Source organism: Hippocampus zosterae, chromosome 15 (genome assembly GCF_025434085.1).
Source record: "Hippocampus zosterae strain Florida chromosome 15, ASM2543408v3, whole genome shotgun sequence".
NCBI lineage: Eukaryota > Metazoa > Chordata > Actinopteri > Syngnathiformes > Syngnathidae > Hippocampus > Hippocampus zosterae.
The window spans coordinates 13,409,998-13,429,640 of NC_067465.1; the positions used below are offsets into that span (position 1 = coordinate 13,409,998).

Genomic DNA, 19,643 nt, shown 5'->3' on the forward strand with positions numbered 1-19,643 from the left:
CAAAATAACGTTTTGGAATTTTTTTTCCAATGTGAACAGAGCCTTGACTTCTTTCATTTTTTACAATAGCGAAATTAAGATTGTCCGCGTTGATGTGGTCAATCAGTGGATTTCACTCAAGAATTTGAGAGCTAGCATGAGGTTACATGACACGCTCACAAACAGGAAAGTGTTTTTTTTCCAGCCAGACAGATGAAAGCTGAAGTAGAGTCATAGCAGAAGCAGCTGTGTTGAGCTTGCACGGGCCAAACGCTCGCACGGAAAGGAACTTTAACCCTCCTTGATAGGGAGAGATCGGCACCTTGACCCATTTATCAAGATGATGACTGAAGAAAAGATTGTAAAGGGTGCCGGGGTGGGGGTGGGGGGGGGGGGGGGTTTAAAGGACATGGCAAAGTATATTTGTGTATGATTTCAACCACTTCGCCTGAAAAAGACAATTTTAATGAATTATGGCTTTTTTTTCCTTTTAACATGTATTACATGTGAAAATGTGACTTCAGACATTGGTTGAACAAAGTTCATTAAAAATGCAGTCTGTGTGTATCTTTCCAAAAAGAAAAGGGAAAAAAAGCACAACTACCCATCCAGTGCAATTGCTCCAATTTCAACCCTCAAAATTGAAATCTAAATACATTTTGCTCTCAAGTTGTGTCGTAAACACAACACAACACACACACACACACACACAAACACACAACGTGAACATGTTTGAACAGTTGTTCCAGGTCAATCACGCCTACGCGTGTCGCTTAATTATCCAAGCTAAAACGAGTACATACAGTATCATGACACCTGTCTGCTCTCATTCAGCAACCACAAAGGAAGCTACCTGTGTGGACAAACAATCATGAAGCCTTATCGCTGCGAGATATCAATTGGTGTGTTAACTTTTCCGCCAGGATGTCCTCAAGCTGCCTGACAACGTGAAAATAACACACACATAATTAAACAGCAGAAGCACTGACATGAGCATTTTTTTTCCCATGGACCTTGCCCATGGACATGCAATGACTCACTATTTAGCAATCAGTCGTATTTCTTTCTTTATTATAGCTGACGGTACTCTACAAAAGCAAACATCTCTTCGTCGGTAAAGGAAAAAAAAGCCCGTCATGACACATCCACGCAGATTTGTCTGCATTTTCTTCATCCTTCTCACGCACACACACACACACACACACTCGTGTACGAGAGCGAGCGTGTGCACAAGTGTGCTCGTTCCGACACGCAAAACAGCCAAGGAGAAATATCGCTTCTGGCGGCCAAGCGACTACACAGACTGCTCGCAGAGCGTAAAACATTCTAAACAAGTGTTTTTTGCTTAATTAAGGGAGGGTTTATCACGCACAGGCCCCACGAGTGCACACTTTGAGCACGAAATGGATCATCATCCGCATGGGTGAATTTCCATCCATCGGCGATTTCTTTTTAGACGCTTCATAGCATAAGAAAATTGTTGATTTTATTGTTACGTTTTGAATTCACTGGAGGTTGAGTGAAATAATATTGGTACCTCATAAGATCGCAGGGCTACCCATTCGTGGTTGGAAGTTTGCAATTATTTTTGGTTTGTTTATTTGAATAGAGAGTTTTTACATTCTACTTTTATGCTTGGCCATTCATGGAGACTACTTGGGAATCTGGGATTGTTCTGGGCGAGGAATGTGAAGTGCTGGATGATGCCCGCCCAAAAAAGTGGTGCAGTCTGAGGAGGGCCTGCACACTTCAGTGGCTAACTGCTTAGGCTAGCACACATTGGCGGGTAAGGATAAAAAAATAAAATAAATGGAAAGCTCGCATTAATTCTATAATAAATGTCTGCTTCTTCCTTGCAGCGAACATTTAAAAAAATCTGCAGCATGACATTTGATTTCATCACCTTAACGGATACAAAATAAGTGCAAATCACAGGTGTGAAACCTCGTCAGCTATGCCGAGCCTCCACATTCCTTCAACCACTCTTTATTCAAAGAGGCTGCTTTGGCCGGTTCCTTCTTTTCCCCGTTCATTCTTTTCCCTGCGTGGCAGATAGTGTCAGGAGCTGTACAAGTGTCACATCGTATCAACGATGTTTGAACTTGTTCTAAAGCCTCAGCACGGCAGGCAAGTCGGACGCAAATTGTGTGTTCACATTGTCTTGCAGCAGCTGTTTTTTTTAACCGCCATACATAATGAGTTAACATTCTGTTTCCTACATTTTCTTCTTTTTTTTTAAACTTTCTATGGGGGCACTACAGCATCAGGATTTGCGTTCTGAGAGCTCTATAATATGATGCATGTTTTTAAATGCAGCGAGGCCTTAAGATATGACAATCGTGAACGGACTTGCGAGTTGTCATTTGTCAAACTTCAAGATGTTTTTTGCCACTTTCAGTTTACTGAAGTAAACATAAAATAAAGAGAACTATACATGTGTATTTAAGGAAATGATTGGCATCTATGTGGCTTAGTTAAAACCCTTTGAGCAGAGAATCCAGTACAACAGTACTCACATACTGTATTTTTTATCCTCTGCAAGGAGCGATTACATGAATCTCACTTTGGTTTGAGGCAGGACACACCCCACATCATGGTGCCATTATGAATCCCACTTGAGGGTTAGATTGAGATCTGACCTTGTGGAGTTGAGTTCATCGAGTTTTGTGTTTTTGGGGTGTGCAAACTTTGACACTGTGTGCTAAAATCATACTCTACATATTTGAATTTTGCCCATCTCTCAAGTACAGTGCAAATGGCTCAAATTTGGACTGCGACAAATAATTTAAAGCGAGTTACGCACATACCGATGGGCCCAATTTGAGCATGTCCGGTTAAACTCAGATAGCTCATTTCCTGCGTGCCTTGTTTTCAGGCATAGCTTCTTTAGGCTTTCTCATGAGTCTTTTTATGACAAACTTATCGATCAAATTTCCCATCCACTGGATATATGTGACTCATGTCAAGGACTACTTTTTTTTTTTGCCCCAACTTTGAGGTGGATGTTACTGAACAGCTTTTTGGAGAGCATGTTCAAAGCGCCACATACTCGGTCCTTGAATACTCACTGCCTGTTTGGGATGACGTAAAAGGATAAAGTGCAGCATGATAACATGAAGGAGACTTAACTGCACGTGGATTGATGATCAAGGAAGGAAGGGGATTAGTGTTTACATCTCTGCTGTGCACAAACCAACGCCGGGCGATCGCAAACAAATCCAGCCAGAAAAGACGGTGGCATATCTTTTACCCAGCCATAACCTCCTAAAACTGTGACACTTTTTGCAAACTGTGTTGTTTATGGCTACTGTCAACGTTAGTTTTTCAGCAAATGCTTAAAAGGGGAACGCGTGGAGGTCAGACAGGATTGATTCTCCCTACTAATGTGTTATTGAATGACCATCCCTTCGTCTCAGAGTGCTCGCGGCGTTTTGTCAATACAGATTGGCTCCAGAGTAAATATCAAGTGTCACACAAAAACACATCAGAAATACAGGTAGGCCCACATGGAAAAGACAAAAGCTCATACAAAAAACAAATAAATAAAAAGCTTCAACAAGCATGAACAGGTGTGATTCACACTCAAAGGTTAGTCCCAACAATAAAATTGCTTCTGTTGAAAAACAAAACAGCATATGGACATCAAGAAACATTTTTTATACCATTATAAATCAAAATATATGAAGATGTTCAACCCTCTTTACAGCTACAAGCAGCTTTCAAAGTCCTGAGAAGACTTTCTACAACTACAAAAATATCTGTCCACCAAACTGCGGTACGTGAAAGTATGGAGGTCTGGCATAAAACGTGCGCAGTTACATTGTTGCTGTTGACAAGGGTTTGATATGGACATTCCTTGTATGGCAGGGATTCCCCCAACAGGATGCATAATTAATCATGTTGCCTTGCCTGTAAGTGGGCTTTGGTGTTTTGTTATATTTTAAGTGAGTGTTTGGCATGGGGGACTCGGAGGGGGCACTTTTGTTAGGATGTTGAAGAGGGGGGGCGCCTGGCTTAAAAATGTTCACAAAACTATAATTTCATTGCTTATACTGTAAACTGCTTTGGGTTTTGGAACTTGCCTCATACTAACAGATCGCCCGTGAGAACATTTAATCCTGGCCGCCACCCAGTTCTAAAATCAAATACTTTGTAAAACCTCAAGAAGAAGTACTTACGTAGGACGTAGAGTGACAGTGTGATGCCAGACAGGCAAAAACCTTCGAAGAATCGCAGCGTGCTGAACATGGGAACGTTGACTGAAAAGGCCACAGTGAGGCCGAACACCAGCATAAACAGCACAGATATGATCAGCACTGGGTGACGGCCAAACCTACACAATAAGAAACAGTGAGAAAATATTTACAGTACCATCTTAAAACATCTTGAATGTCAAACTATTGTAGTGGGTGTTACGTTCTTGGGATGTCTTACCAGTCTGCGAGGATTCCGAACACCAGGTATCCAAAGATGGAGCCGACCAAGAGTGAGAATTTTGCAATGTGGACTTTCCATGCTGAGTTACACACCAGACTCCACTGAAGACACATTAAAACACAGCTGTTAGAAATGTATGTCAAGTTAAAAAAATACCCACTTTATATTCTGTCTTGTTTTTTGACATTTATAAGTGGCATGTTCCCTTTTTGACAGACTTGGATGGAAATTTCCCAAGCTAGTGATCAGTGGTGGTCAATGACCACACGAGCTGTGCCCAAAATGCTGGCCATTAATGATCATGACATCTCATGAAGGATGGTGGGACGTGAGCAGGGTGACTGCGTCATATAAGTGAAAGAATGTCTGCCACGTTTAACTTAGCTATGCGCTCCTTTTACTTGTTGTTTTTACTGAACTTTCCAAACATATAAGATGCAGATGAAATCAATATCCCAGATTATTTTCCAATCGCCGTTTGTTACTTTTGAGTGGTTAAATTGATTTTTTTTTTCCACGAGCATGCTAGTAGAGAAATGGTAATTAAGCATTGCCTGTACAGTGCATAAAGACGTTATCCTGCCAAGAGTTAACCCTGGAGCTGAACAGATCATTTCTGTTTACATAATTTCTGGTGGGTAGAAAATAGGTTAGAATCACTCTGTCCGAAATTGACTGTGTTCAACCATTATGTCTCCACTACAGCTGGTATCGATTATATCATTTAGTTTCAGTCGAGGGACATTTTCAAAATAGTTTCAAAATAGTGCCCATTCTCCATGTTGTTAGAATATAAACATCTTACATGATGTTTCTCAATGATCTCTATTTTTCTTTTTTTTTTAGGATGTCATGGTGCTAGGGGCGCTTGCTTCAACCTGACATGACCTCTATCACAGCGACTTGCTTCCAATGGAACGCTCCAGGATTACACAGAATCACTCAGTTATCACATGATCCAGGAATGCCACTCATTCACACTTTTGGTATCGCTGTCACTCGAAGGGAAAAAAAAAGAGGGTCACAAAACAAGTTCCTGTTGTGCAATCGCTTCACAGCGGAGAGACGGAATGAAAACAGAAAGGTTTGTTGGAAGACTGAAACTATTCTGAGGCTAGATGAGCTGGTATGTGGCAACCTTTGTGGCCCAGTGCAACTGGATGACGAGTATCAAATGCTACCAAACTGTACAGCACAAAAATTAGGGGAGCTTGTCAACATGTCATGAGCATGATTTTCTGCAGAAGGTATTGTCAATACACATTTATTATTAACTAGATCTCTCACTGACCGAGGTTGTGAATTATTTGATGGGAACTACATGCTTCAAATAGAGCTAGCAGCTCTCACGAGCAAAAACGGCAGGACACAGGTTCCTCTCTCTACAGTCATGGAGAAAATATTAGACCACTCTTGTTTCTTCAATTTCTTGTTTATTTTAAATGCCCAATACAGCACCACTTATACTGAACTGGGGAGAGAGGTTGCTAGAGCAAATCTTAACTGACTTTGGGCAAAAGGCGGAATACACCCTGAACTGGTCGCCAGTCAGTCACAGACCACACACATAGACAAACCATTCACACTCACACCGTCACTGAGTGGGAACCGATCCCACGCTGCTCGCACACAAGTCAGGCGAGTGTACCGCTATGCTATCAGCAAAGAACAAACATAATACAATATAATAGCTCAGAGTTTAATTAAGGAGCCGATTATCTAACTGTTGATAATTTTCATAATGATAACCAAAATCACTGAAGTTCTGAATCACTGAATAGTGATGGCACTGTACTAGCAAAAATCAGTGCTCCGAGGCATTCAAAATGCATTGCAATGTGTCACTAACCTATGCTAACATAATAGTAAAGTCACATTTCCAGTTCATATTTGTGTGGAAAAACAGTTCCACACCATAGATATTAAACATTCAAATAAAAAACAATGAGTGCAGGAGGAACAGAGTTCTTTCGTGTGCCATAAGTTCATGTGTTTTGATACTGCTGGGCTATTCGTAACCATACTTTCCCATCTATTATTGCCATATTGTGATATCACAGTTGCCAGAGAGGGGCAGAGAGGTTGAGAAATGTTTTTCAATGGACGGATTAAGGAAGGATGAAGTGGGTTTTCATCCGTCCCTTTAATCGTCCCTAATCAGGTTGAGTCAGTGGTGTCGGGAGGCAAAATAACAAACCAAAGTGTAGCGAAACACTGCATTTTCCTATTAGGCTTTTAACAGCACAATACTAGTTCGTACGACTCGCTTAGTCGTCATTACATTACTCCTCTCCTTCCTTTTTCATCTCAACAGTATTTGAGAACGTACTGTAAGACAACATCAAGTGCCTACGGACATCCATTTCACAAATGATCAATCCAGACGATTTAAGAAAGGGGACGGAGGTCGATTAATTATATGATTATGGATGGAGGGACGATGACGGAAGCATACCCAGGTCGCAGACGGAGGACGGACTGGCAAAATAGAGTCAAGTGCCCATCTCTGACAGTTACCATCGACATACTGAATGGTGACATCTGAAGGTTCTACTCAAGGGACTATTTTTCTTTGTGGGCTATGTTGTAGTTAGGGTCGCACTCAGGAGGCCAGTGATTATGGTGAAAACACAGGAAAGGCTAATCGCTTGAGGTGGAACCATAAAGAACAACAACAAAAACAAAAACGTCCATATGATGAATACCTTGGTTTTAACGTCGTGGTTCAGTTCATGTTTGGTAAAGCTAGGGAACAAAAATGCTCAAGAAACTGATGACTAAACTTCACAGATTAAATGCTTTAACAAAGAAACTTAAATTTCCCATTAAATCTACAAGCCGGAAGCTGAGCTGCATTTTGTTTGTTTACAGACAAGGTGTGTTCTAGATTCATCCTTTAAGGTTCTACCCGACGAATATGGATGGATTCTCAGCAAGAATTCCAAACAATCAGGTTCAGTCCGAGTCCCATCATGCGCAGTTGGTCCGTGAGGCAGCCCATTCCGCCTGTGTTCCGTTGCCTTGCTATTGTGTTGCTCATTAGAGAATAATGAATTGAAGGCAGTGTGCAGAGTTGGGCGAGACGCATGGATAAACCTATTAGCGGACAGAAATGCGAAGCGTGAAGAGCGGGGCGGGGAGACAGAAAATCTGTCAATATCCTCGAAGCGTCTGCTGACTTCTCTTAAATGACTGCGACTGCAGTGGAACAATGGTTATGTCAGACACCTAACGTGGATTCATGCTGCTCAATTGCGGCCTTTGCTGTGTGAAGAAACAATGTTGAATTGGGGGGGGGTGCTAACAGAGCGTGATTTGGGAAATAAACCCTACCTAAAGATAAAATGGCGCTGCTGGAATTTGACCCATTTTTTTCCCAGAAACTATGCTGGAGTTACACAAAGACCTCAGTTCAATGTGCGTCAAAGCATGCAATCTGATTTTTGGTTAGAATGTTGTTTTATTTTTTTCGAATTAACAAGAAAAACGAGAAGGTGAAGCTGTGGTGCAATATGTGCAGCATTCCAGTTGAAGTTTGATTTCTGAAAATTTACAGCAATTACAATTATTTTTCCATTTACTGATACGAAAATACTACTTTACATAATGTACTCGTATGTAAACTTATAAGGTTTAATTGAGGAAACCCCCCAAAACAAGCTAAGATATTTTAAGCGTTTTTGTTGTTGTTTTTTAAAATGAAGATACTTCGCACTAAATTGAATACAAAAATAATGGCACATCAAAGCACACCCCCCCCCCCCACACACACACACACACTAACAAACGGAAGCCCACTTTTATGTAAAATTTTGTCACGGAAAACCAAGCAAAAATTCGACCGCGATTAATCAATGATCAAAGTCATAATGAAAGAGCACATTCAAAGCTTAGCCAAGTGCTTTCCAGTTGGAGCTGGAGCTGCTCTTTTCTGAACCTGCTGAACTTTAAAGCCGTGGGTGGGATACTTCAAAGGAGTAGGTGGGGGGAACGAGAAACACTTAGAGAGTTGCAAAGGCGAAAAAAATAATAAAAGAAATAATATTAATACACGCAATACATGTGAACGGCAGATCTAAAAAAGAAGAAAAGGAATGCATGAGTAAAAAGAGAAGGTAGAAAAATAGCACTCCGAGAAAGATACAGTGAAAAGGCGAGACTGCTGCATAGTTACTGCCTAGCAACAGAGATAATCAGACCCTTCCAAGTTGTACCTCACCCATGGTTAGAAAACACTGCAAAGTGGTAGGCGTGCAGAGTGGGGGCTTTAAGACAATATCACGTCAAAAAAGAAAGCCAGTGAGCGGATGAGAATATGCTTTCACTTTGCTGTCCATCTGCAGTGAGGAAAAAACTCTGGAGAGTAGGAGACGCTCACTGGTCACTTCATCGGGTCCATCGACATGACCCATCCAATAATTCTCATTCCCACTTCTTTACTAATTAGGTTCACTGCTAAGATGGTTTTTTTTTTGGTTTTTTTTGGTGAAGGCCCTTTTCCCATGTCATTTTTTTTTAAACAAACACAAGCAATAAATTAATCTGTCCATTTGACACCATAACATTTCATTAATGTTTCGGTGTTCCAGCTCAGGCTCACGCGAACGTAATTGCAAATGAACCGTGAATTAATATAAACACAAGTTTATTTTCCTACTTCAAGTGGTAATTCGGTAACTTCGGTAATCATGAGTCGATTACCACAATAATGCAAACAAACCCGTGGCTTTATCACTTCCATTTTTCATGCTGCATTAAGCAATGAGACTCCATGGAATATACAGACATATACTGTATATATATACATTTTTTTAATACGTACAGTACATGAAATAAGGCCCGCTGACAAAACCGAAATGAAGCAGGTTTTGTTTTCACATTTCATCCTCTGCGTTTTGAAATTTCATTCTACTTCATGTCAATGTCCAATTTTCATTCGATTCATTGTTCATGCATGTAGGTACTTGAAATGTGGGAGGAAGCCAGACCACAAGAACATTCGGGCAAGCAAGAGGGGAAGACACAAACGCTAAATAAAACCAAGGCTGTCTCCACGCCGCCAGGACAAGGCCACAAACAATATTGACACCCCACACAATTAATATGCAGAAAGACAAAACTTGTGTCTCATTTAGCTCCATGATGTATCTGTTTCGTTGACTTGACCACAGCCAACAATCATCCCTGCAAAGCAGCATGACATTGTACAAAGAATGAATTTGACGAAGAGGGGTATGGCATGCTCTTTGTACATGTTCATTCCAACAAAAAGACCCGCTTTGTTTGATAAACAGCGCCTTTTGTCTCCTTCTCATTCCAGTCCAGCTGTCACAAGGAAGTGACGCTCCCTCTGACAACCAATCAGCAAACTGCATTGGGTCATGCTCCACCCAGAAAGTAGCAGAATGTAAAGATGCAAATCGTGACACGGTCACTGTTGGGCAAGTGACTTCCATCATGTCAAATATTACATCGTACTAGTTCATGCATTTGAAAGTAAAACGTTTCTTTACATGATTACTGTGTGTAGAGCACAGGTGTCAAAATCAAGGCCTGGGGGCCAGATCCGGCACCCCCAAATCATTTTATGTGGCCAGCGGGAGCAAATCAACTATCATGATTCTTGCTGAAATCTGTACCGAATTGTCATGGGTAATAAATCATGTTGAGATTTTGCACAGGCCCAAGAAAAAAAATGAGTTTGACTCCCCCGGTGCAGAGTAATGAGTTACTCACGCTTACATTACCTTTAAGTTGCTGTTTTTGTAATTGGGGACTCATTTATTGAATCATGATTTTCACACTTGAAAAGGAAAATGTAAAACTTGCAACCATACTGGAGCTGGTGAAGTTAACTTGTAATGAGGTTGTTTCGAAGATACTCTAGCGAAATTGATTTTAAGTTATGCAACAGCATTTCACAAACACCAATAGTTTACCAGGAAGCTCAAGCCTGGCAACTTCAAGCCAGTCCACCAGAAAAACAAAATCAAAATGATGTATTATTGAGCGCTTGGCAATGATAATGACCGCACAGCTATTAAAAAAAACTCACTAATAAAATAACTGCAATATCGCGGCACAATGTCACTGTCACTGGTCAGTCTTGGTCATATGACAGAACTCTGATATGAGGAAGGAGAGTCGGAGTCTATGTCGATACGGTTACACATGTCGTTTTCTGCCTTGTAAGGCTGTCCAACGTAATCCATCAATCGACAAATCGATTATCAAATTAATCAACATTTATTTTAAAGATTAAGCATTTCAAGCCATTGTTTAACTTGAAAATTAATTAATTTCACAAAATTGGCAATCTTTTTGTCATATTTAATTTTCTGACTATTCGATTAATCGGTGAGATAACCTATTCTAAAATTATTTGCCTGTGACAGCGCTACTGTGTTGACCAACTCAAGTACACCGCACACTAAAAGAGCACTTAGTAGACATGCCTATTTTTTGAGTGGAGGTTTCTTACATTTAAAATTGGCTAATCAATATGGCTAGCTAACATTAGCATATATATTTTTTTCGTAGCCGTGTACCCTGAAATGTCGCAGTGATGAAATGACAAATCTGCAGTTCATGTCCCCACCCCTTGCGCCAAACTTTAGTGATGATTGATGTAACTGAACCCCGCCTCTCCAAATTTTCACTGCATTTATCAGAGACAAAGCTGACACTCAGGTTCCTCGTCTTAAGTTTTATCTGTGGCGAACACCGGTGTCTTTCGTCCCCCGGGTGACGCTCACGCGTGCACCCTGAGTGGCTGCACTGCTGGGCTGATGGGGCGAGTGGGCGGAGGTCACCTCCTTTTTACAGCTGAGTGTCCTACACTGATCAGCAGCAGGCAGAGAGGGGGGAGTTGAACAGCTGGCTAAACAGAATAAGGTGCACTCGGTGCAGTGAGGGCCTCTTCACGTCATGGGTGTTCATCCTACAGTCTCATCTTTCACATCTGAGGCCCGGCCGCTTTTTACGTAACGGCCTCCCTTATCACACCCACCTACACCGTTGTCGGACCGGCGATGCTCTTGGGTCTCGCTCTAATGTTTCAGACTCCAAGTGTGAGCCGAGAAGTGTCAGTTCCACAAGAGGGTAATGATACATTCTCACTTCAGAGGCTCAGTCCAATTAAGACGGACCCTGAGGAGGGCTTTGACTCAATTAGAGCGGGTCTCCACATGAACCACTTTGGATCCTTTGCCACCTTTTGTAAATGCTACTTTCAGTGCCAGCAAGGAAGGGACTTAAGCTTAGCAAGCCACGCTCATGAATCATGGCGCCGACGACGAGTGGTAAACCCAGAAAAGGACTAAAGCTAAAATAAATTGAATAAATAAAACAGACTGCGGGATCGTATTTCATCCCATATCATGCGGAAGTGTGTGGTAATGTGTTGGAATTCTTTGAAAACTCAATGGTAATTATAACTTCAAAGAACAACCCAAAAATTTGAATCAACAGTAAAATAAGAATATAGTCAAATCAAAGCAATAAAAAATAAAATCAATAATACACAGCAGCTCTTCCTGCAATACATGTATTGATTGGCAAAGCATACAAAAATGCACTTAAGTGTCGAATAGAAAACAACAGTTGCAATTGTGCTCTGTTACTATCACTTATTTTTCATAAATTTGTGATATTGTTATGACTCACAAAGCCAATGGTAATTTCTATTTGCTTGTCAATAGGATTTGACTTTAGCATTAGCATTAGCACTAATCGATATAGTAACAACGAAACACGTCTCATATTTAAATATACAACGTGTGTAATTCTTCCAGTTATTTAGTTTTACAGTAAACTCCAACCAGGGTGTCATTAAACAGCCGAGAGCACACTCGCGGGAGAGCAGAATCACCCAACGCTTGCAGCACAAGCAACATGGTGCATTTCGGGTTCTTTGGCAACATCAGGAATTGGCAAACGTGCCACGCCGTTCTGCACATTCATCGTTTTTCTTCGATTTAAATGGTTGTTGTGAGAAGCATAAATCGAAATCACATTCAGATTTTGGTCAATTACCCAGCCCCATCTGCCAGGCACCCTTGTAAGTAGGTACGAGAAATAGTACCACACCCTACCAACTGAAAAGCATCTATCCGGAATAGAGCTCATGAATTGAATCGTGCAAACTGAAAACAGAACAATTGACCAGACTGACAATTCTCCAAATGTTTTCAGGGCCTCTTAGGGAGTATTGTCCTGTATCTCAAGGAATTTAATTCTGTTTGAATGGTCTCATTTCAGCACTTCGCCGTTTGAAACTTTCGAGGCAGCTTTCCTCCCAGCTGAAGAGTGAGAACTCAATGCAGAGTACAGTGTGGCCTCATGTTATTCACACATGATCATAAGGGTCCAGTCACATGGGTGTGCGTGCGTGCGTTAGGCCGGTGTTGACACTTGCCTTACTTACACAGTATCATGGGAAGCTGAACTCAATTGTGTCCACGCTGTCCAAACACAGGCGCAAACGCAGAGTCATCAGTTCCTGCTGCTCTGCCACATCCTATTTTATCTACTTGGAGACAGGAACATGTGGCAATGCACACGAGGTGGAGCCCATGTGGGAGAGGCGCCGCATTCGACGCAAATTCAGAAGCCTCCAAAGCGTCTATCTTTTTGCTTTTATTGTCAAGTAAATGTGCAGGAAAAAGTCTTATCTGTAGTGCTTTTTGGCGAAAATATATTTACCACTCCTGGTTCTGCTGGTCTTTTACCAAATAGCCCTGTGGGCAAAACTGGCATGTGCCTTTTGTGTGTGTGTGTGTGTGTGTGTGTGTGTGTGTGTGTGTGTGTGTGTGTGTGTGTGTGTGTGCGTGTGTGTGTGTGTGTGTGTGTGTGTTTGTGTGTGTGGTTTATGCCGGGCACAAATGACTGCTCTACAGATTTTTGGGGGTGGGGGTGCTTTTTGTAATTTTCTGACTACTTCCGACCATCTGTGCGCTGCTATGATGGCAACAAAAGTAGGTTGGCTGGCATGGCATGTGACATTTATCACATAATCTTCAAACAGCTCAGTGGCAATGACTGGCATGGACTATTTTTTTTTCCTGTTGCAGTTCAATGACTTTGTCAATTCTGCCTAGCAACAAAAGGCCGTCCAAAAATGTGGGACACAGCCAGGAACAAGAGAGGTTTTGGCATTTTTTTTTTACTACTGGAGAACAACATTGAAGCCATGCAAATACAGTATCTCACATGACAAGGACAAAGAATTAAAAACAAAATGAGTTCACAATTGTTCATTTTCGGGTCGTCGTCTTTGTGTTCCTTCGTATTGCTACAGATTTTCTGCTACAGATGTCATTGAAACAGCCCAGTGGGCAGAACAGTAGAGCTGGCTTAAAAAAGACACATTTTTGATGAATCGAATTGAATCAATTTCATTTTCATTGCCCAATATCGATTCATACAATCCATAAATTGATCCTTCTAATGTCTTTTTTCAATAAATTCATGTGACTTGTCGAGTCGCGCAAGTTCTCGTCAAGACTAAGTAAGAGAAGCGTATCAAAACCACATGGCAAAAGCACTGAAATCAGTGCTCACCGGCTTGAAGGTAGATACCTGGAAGTACTGGGGTTTCAAAAACAATTTTTAAAAAGGATGAGCGCAAAAAAATTAGCTTCTTGGAAGTGAGGTATTGTGGAAACACAACAAATCTTTGAACGAGACGCAATCCGACACAAAAACAGTCCTCATCAGCCCTGAGGCAGTTGCAGTTGGAGATGCTTTGATTGGGTACATTGAAATCGTTATTGTTTGTTTTGATCAGGTCATGCTCAATGAAAAATACATGATTAATGCAACTGCATCGCGATGAATTCTTAAACTAAATATTCAGCGAGAGCAAGATGCTTCGACTATTGGCAGCATTGCTTCTTCTGAATGTTTTCCAAATGGAAATAAATTGGGACTTTATAAAATCCTGAATTAAATGGAAAATCAATCAAAGTGAATTGAATCAGGCCCTTGTGAATCGAATCAATGTTGGAAATCTGAATCCATACCCATCGTTGCATAAGTACGGTGTCGCTTTTTTTCCGTGGGCAAAACGCGAGCGTGATCTACAAATTCTGGCAAGCAAGAAAAGTGTAGCGAGACCAGAGCTGCGTAGCAAAATGCATAGAAAGCATCCAGAGAGTAGACTAGTACTGCCTCTGATTCAATCCCTGCCCGTGGTGACCTTGCCACCAGGTTGACAAGGTTGCATGGTTTTACTACCCATTCAAGCATGCTGTGGCATCAACACAACATTCTCAGTGTTTATGCAAAGGCAACACAAATACAGAATGCACAGAGGTGACACCAGCATGAGAGGATGAGCCACTGTTTTAATATCGAAAGAAAAAAAAACGGACTCACTTGCAAGATATTTTACCACTTAAGCTGGGTAAACTTAATTCATTCCACCATTCAGCCCAAATCCCTTTTCATTAAAAGCAGTAAGGGCCTGATTGTCAGACATCTCTAAAAGATCATCACCATCATTATGCTGATTATTATTCGCTGGCGGTGAAGTGGTACACTCGCCTGACTTGTGTGCAAGCATGGTGTGATTGGTTCCCACTCAGTGACTGTGTGGATGTGGGCGTTAATGGTCATTTGTCTCTATATGTGCCCTGCGACTGACTGGCGACCAGTTCAGGGTGTACTCTGCCTTCCACCCAAAGTCAGCTGCGATAGGCTCCAGAAACTCCCCTTGATTTTCTTCAGGATAGGCAGTGTTGAAAATGGATGGATGGATAATTATTATTACTCATTCACTCCCAAAGACGTTTTTAAACGTCTTTTCAGACTTGGTCTAGAATTGGCTGGTTCTGAATGAGTTCATATATTGCAGTCAATTGCCTACGGTCCAGACTTTCAGGGCACCTAAGCAACAGGAATAACATTGCTTTAGGGCTGTCTTTCAGGTTTAAATTTTGGTTACAAAATTAAAAATTAAAATTAAAAAAACTGTGTGTGCGTGCCTTGTTGAAGCCGTAAAACATTTCCTGCATTATGAATAAATCGATCTTTCTGACCAGAAGATGTAATCGATTACTGTACTGATTAATTTAGTCCCGAGTCGCTGTGTTTTGTTTGCTGTATTTAAATCAGACATTATTGGAGATAAGCAGATGGGCTGTTGGCACCGTAGCGGACACGAGCCCAGGGTGCCCCAACCACCATGAGAGCGGAGACGCTTCAAAGCTTGGCTTAAAATCAGACTGCGTGTGTGCTGATAAGCCGGCAAAACTCAACCGGCATTCATTTGCGGAATCTGGATAAGTTCCTCTTGTCTGCTTGCAGCTGCGAGCTAATCAAATTGCACTTTCATCTCCATTGATTCTCCTTGTCGGGCGCGTGCCGAAGATTTGATTACATTATCTGATCGTGGTCATTTTACACACAATTTGGCAAGATTTTTAATTGTTGTGCAAATATGAGAAAATTAAGGCAATGCGAGGTTATTCGATCAATAACATGAAGCGACATGAAAAAGCCCCCCCCCCCCCCCACCAATGAGCCGCGCAGGAATAATGTATGTTGCTAAATCACAGGGCAGCTGATGGGCAGAGGTGGTGGGGGTGATGTTTGGTCAGGAGTTGTATTATTCCAGAGCGCGCGTACTAAAGACCTTTGCCCCAAATCGAACGGCTCTTGTCTATTATGTTTTCTTGGTGTGCAGCCACCACCGGCAAATTCCACCAGGCCTGACAGTAAGGTGACGCCAAGGGTCCGGATAATAAATGTGGACTGTTGTCAAAGAGGGCAGAGTAGAAATTGTGTAATGGCAATCATATAGACATGCTTTGGGGGACACTCATGGGGCAAAACATTGAAATGGAGCAGGTGGTCAGGCACAGAATCCCCTGCAGGAATTCCCCCCACCCCCATCCTCCATCACCACTCCTCCCTTCATTCATTCATTCATTCATTGAATGGATGAATGAATGAATGTGTAAATAGGAGTAAAACAAAAGCTTACCTTCGTGACAACGTTCTGCACAAGGCCGGTGTGCAGCTCAAAGGTCCATGCGCTGCACAGGCACTGCGTGTCGTCGCCCGTGTCGTTGTGGACGCCAGCAGCCAGCCCGCTCGCGTTCTGGGGGCCACCTGACGTCCAGGAGCGGGCCCACGTCACGTTTCCAGCGGCAGTCGTAGTGGCGGTGGTGGAAGCAGTGGTGTTCGCCAAAGGCTGGATGCATGTGTTGTTGGGCTGGGCGAGTAGGAAATTGTCAGAGTGCTGGCTGAATCCGATGAAGAGCGCAGGGATCCATGTGAGCAGGATCAGCTGTTTCTGGTACTTCCCAAAGCCACCAAGAAACGGGAGGACGGCACAGTCGATGCGCGTCAGCGGACCGGGTGACGACGACGAGCTCTCGGGGGACACGAAGCCGTTCTCCGGTTGATGGTCGTCGGTGTCGGCCATCGCGCTTCCGCCGGTGGATGTCTCCGCGGTTTGTGTTCGGGAAGGAGGGGTTGCAGCGCGCGCCCCCCTCCAACACCACCACTACGAACACCACCTCCGCCTCCTCCTCCCCCGCCTCCTCCTCCGCCGCCTCCACCTCAACTCCCCCCACCCTGTCGACTCCACATTACGTCAATGCGCTCAGTTACAGCGGGGAGCCACACCGAATGGACAGGAAGTAAGACTCTTCTGTTGTAGGCAAACACTTCTTCTTGTGCCACCACTGTGTATGGCCGATGCGCACGCAGCGGTCCACCAGCTATATGACGACTCTCCTCCCCGTCGTCCGGTTCATTGTGTCGGTGCCGGCGAGCTCCCGGAAGTGACAGGCTGGTAACACACCTGAGCTGAGCATGAAGTCCCGTGCAAACGCGGACTCACCTAACATGGCTCCAGGCAAGGGACGTCATCTCCAATCAAACAACCAAATTCATTTGTTACATTAATATGCGTATTCGTGGTCATCAAATATAATCAAAATAAACACAATTTTATATTTAAAACACGTCGACTAAAGCTGGTGTTTTTGGAGGAAGGGGAGGGGTGGCCATTTGCGTTCCGTTTCCGTATATTATGCTAAATTTTTTCCACATAAAGTGAACCCCCGCTATCCGCGTGATATGGGGGACCGGGCCTTCCCGCGAATAACGATAATTCCTGTGTAATTGACGCCTATATATATATATATATATATATATATATATATATATATATATATATATATATATATATATATTAGTAATCCCTCGTTTATCGCAGTTAATGGGGACTCAAACCACCAGTGGTAAAAGAAAATCCGCGAAGTAGCGATCAATTAATTACCATATACAGGTTAAAAAATATTTTTTTAAGTCCACAAACAGTCCAGGGAAGCTGCCAAACAACAATGAGTCACATAGATATATATAGCTATATATCAATCGATAGATAGAGATACATGTCGATATACAGTAGATATATTCCTTAAATACAAAGGGTGTGTACTTGTAACACCTTTGCTTTTGGACAAAAGTGAAATACTGCACTGCAACAGTTAGTCATTTCCTCTGCGTCCCTATTCCTTCTCACTGTCCAGTGGACAAGACAAATGACATTAATTCATCAGGCTTCGGCGCACCATTGATTGCTCAGCAAATTCTGCCTAGCAACAAGAGACCATTGAAACATGTCACATGGGCAGGAACCATACTCTGACTTGAATTTGTTTTGTAATTCTTACAGCGTGTTTTCGGAGCAATTTCCTGAGTGATCTGGTTCCTCCTGACTGGCTCTCTTCTGCTTGGCAACAAGAGGTCATGTGTGACATGACCACTATGAATGAAAATCGGACATTAACTGGTTTCATAATTCTGTAATATATTTGTCTGTATGTCTTTCTCTCCATTGTCGGTACAAAAAAAAACCCAAGCAGGCATGGCTGGTTTATGCAAAGATTTCATTATTTACATTTTATTCCAAGCAACAAGAGGCCACCCAAACGAACGGCATTACCAGGAACTATTGTAGAATCGCAGCCAGTTTGCCATTTGATCGGCTCGAATTTAACTTCAGTTTTTCAGTCAAGTTATAGAATTAATGTTGACTGTTGTTTCTCCGTGCTGTTTAGTAAAGTTGAACCTCAAAGGCGGAACCCCAATTCATTGCAGGACACTCAAACCAATTAGTTTCCCATTTCTAAACATAAAAAATGTAAACGTGTTAAAAACTCACTCTAGTACAAATTGCCTTTTATAGCATTAACTGTATAAAACAGTCTGCTGTGTGTGTGGGAGAGGGGGTCAGTTAAATAAGTAAGAAATAACTAAGTTTGTATTTTGGTGTGTTCTTATTCACTATGCTACTCTTATATGCTGCTTTAAACACACAAAAACTATTAACTATGATTATACGTACATTGTTTTGCTGTTGACAGTCCCAGATTATTATTTGGAAAATCACACCCAATGACAGACAGCAATTTTTAGTTTTGAGAAACACTATAAGAGAGACAGTAACTTACCAATATCTTTATTACTGCAGATATGTGCAGCAAAATGAGAAATAATTTCCTCTCGCAGCTGGCAGATATACAGCAAATGCTGTGTGGTCGTGCAATGGCGCATACCACAACCACGTTGTTAAATTAATATATTTCTGCCAGTGTCACTCAAAATAGAGCGACGTTATCTTTGTCAAGGCACAATATTGTATCTGACATTATTATGAGATGAATGTGTCACCAAATATATGGATACTCTGTGTAGAAGAAGACACTGAAAACTATTCATCTTCCCTGGGTGACAACAAATCAAACTTGTGGTTGAACATGTCAAGTACATTGTTTATGTATTTTTTAAAATAAAGTCCTGAATGAAGCAATACATTTATTGTACATGTGCATAATTCATTTGAGGTTTGTCTTCCATCGTGGACCGAATAAAAAGGAGGAGAGTGCACATTAGTTTACGTTTTATGACATGTAGCTTGTGGCTATGTACAAGGTTGCCAAATCATAATGTTTGGGCTCATTAAGTTTGCATTGGTAATAAAAAAAAGCATAAATTGCGCATACGTTTTATTACATTTAAGCCTTGCTTAAAACGAAATGGACTTATTTACAGGGGTGATACATCAAACAATAAAAACAGTAATTGAGAGATTGAAGTAAATATGCTGGAAGACATAACTCGTGAATGGTGTATAAAGCATGCAAACAAGCTCCAGTTGCGGGTATTTTCATCCATTAGTATAATAACTATAACGTAAATAAAACATACGG

General features: G+C 41.8%; 1 protein-coding gene across 1 annotated transcript in view; it reads right to left on the reverse strand.

Annotated features, from left to right (window-relative positions):
- slc22a23 (solute carrier family 22 member 23) overlaps positions 1-17,505 on the reverse strand; it is a 39,829-nt gene extending 22,324 nt beyond the window's left edge. The window contains exons 1-3 of the mRNA XM_052087822.1: positions 16,403-17,505; positions 4,414-4,517; positions 4,158-4,312 (exon numbers count right to left, since the gene is read on the reverse strand). Coding sequence (XP_051943782.1) covers positions 4,158-4,312; positions 4,414-4,517; positions 16,403-16,846 — 703 coding nt within the window. The 5' untranslated portion in view covers positions 16,847-17,505. The remainder of the gene's footprint in view (positions 1-4,157; positions 4,313-4,413; positions 4,518-16,402) is intronic.
- Between the last annotated feature and the right edge of the window lie 2,138 nt (positions 17,506-19,643).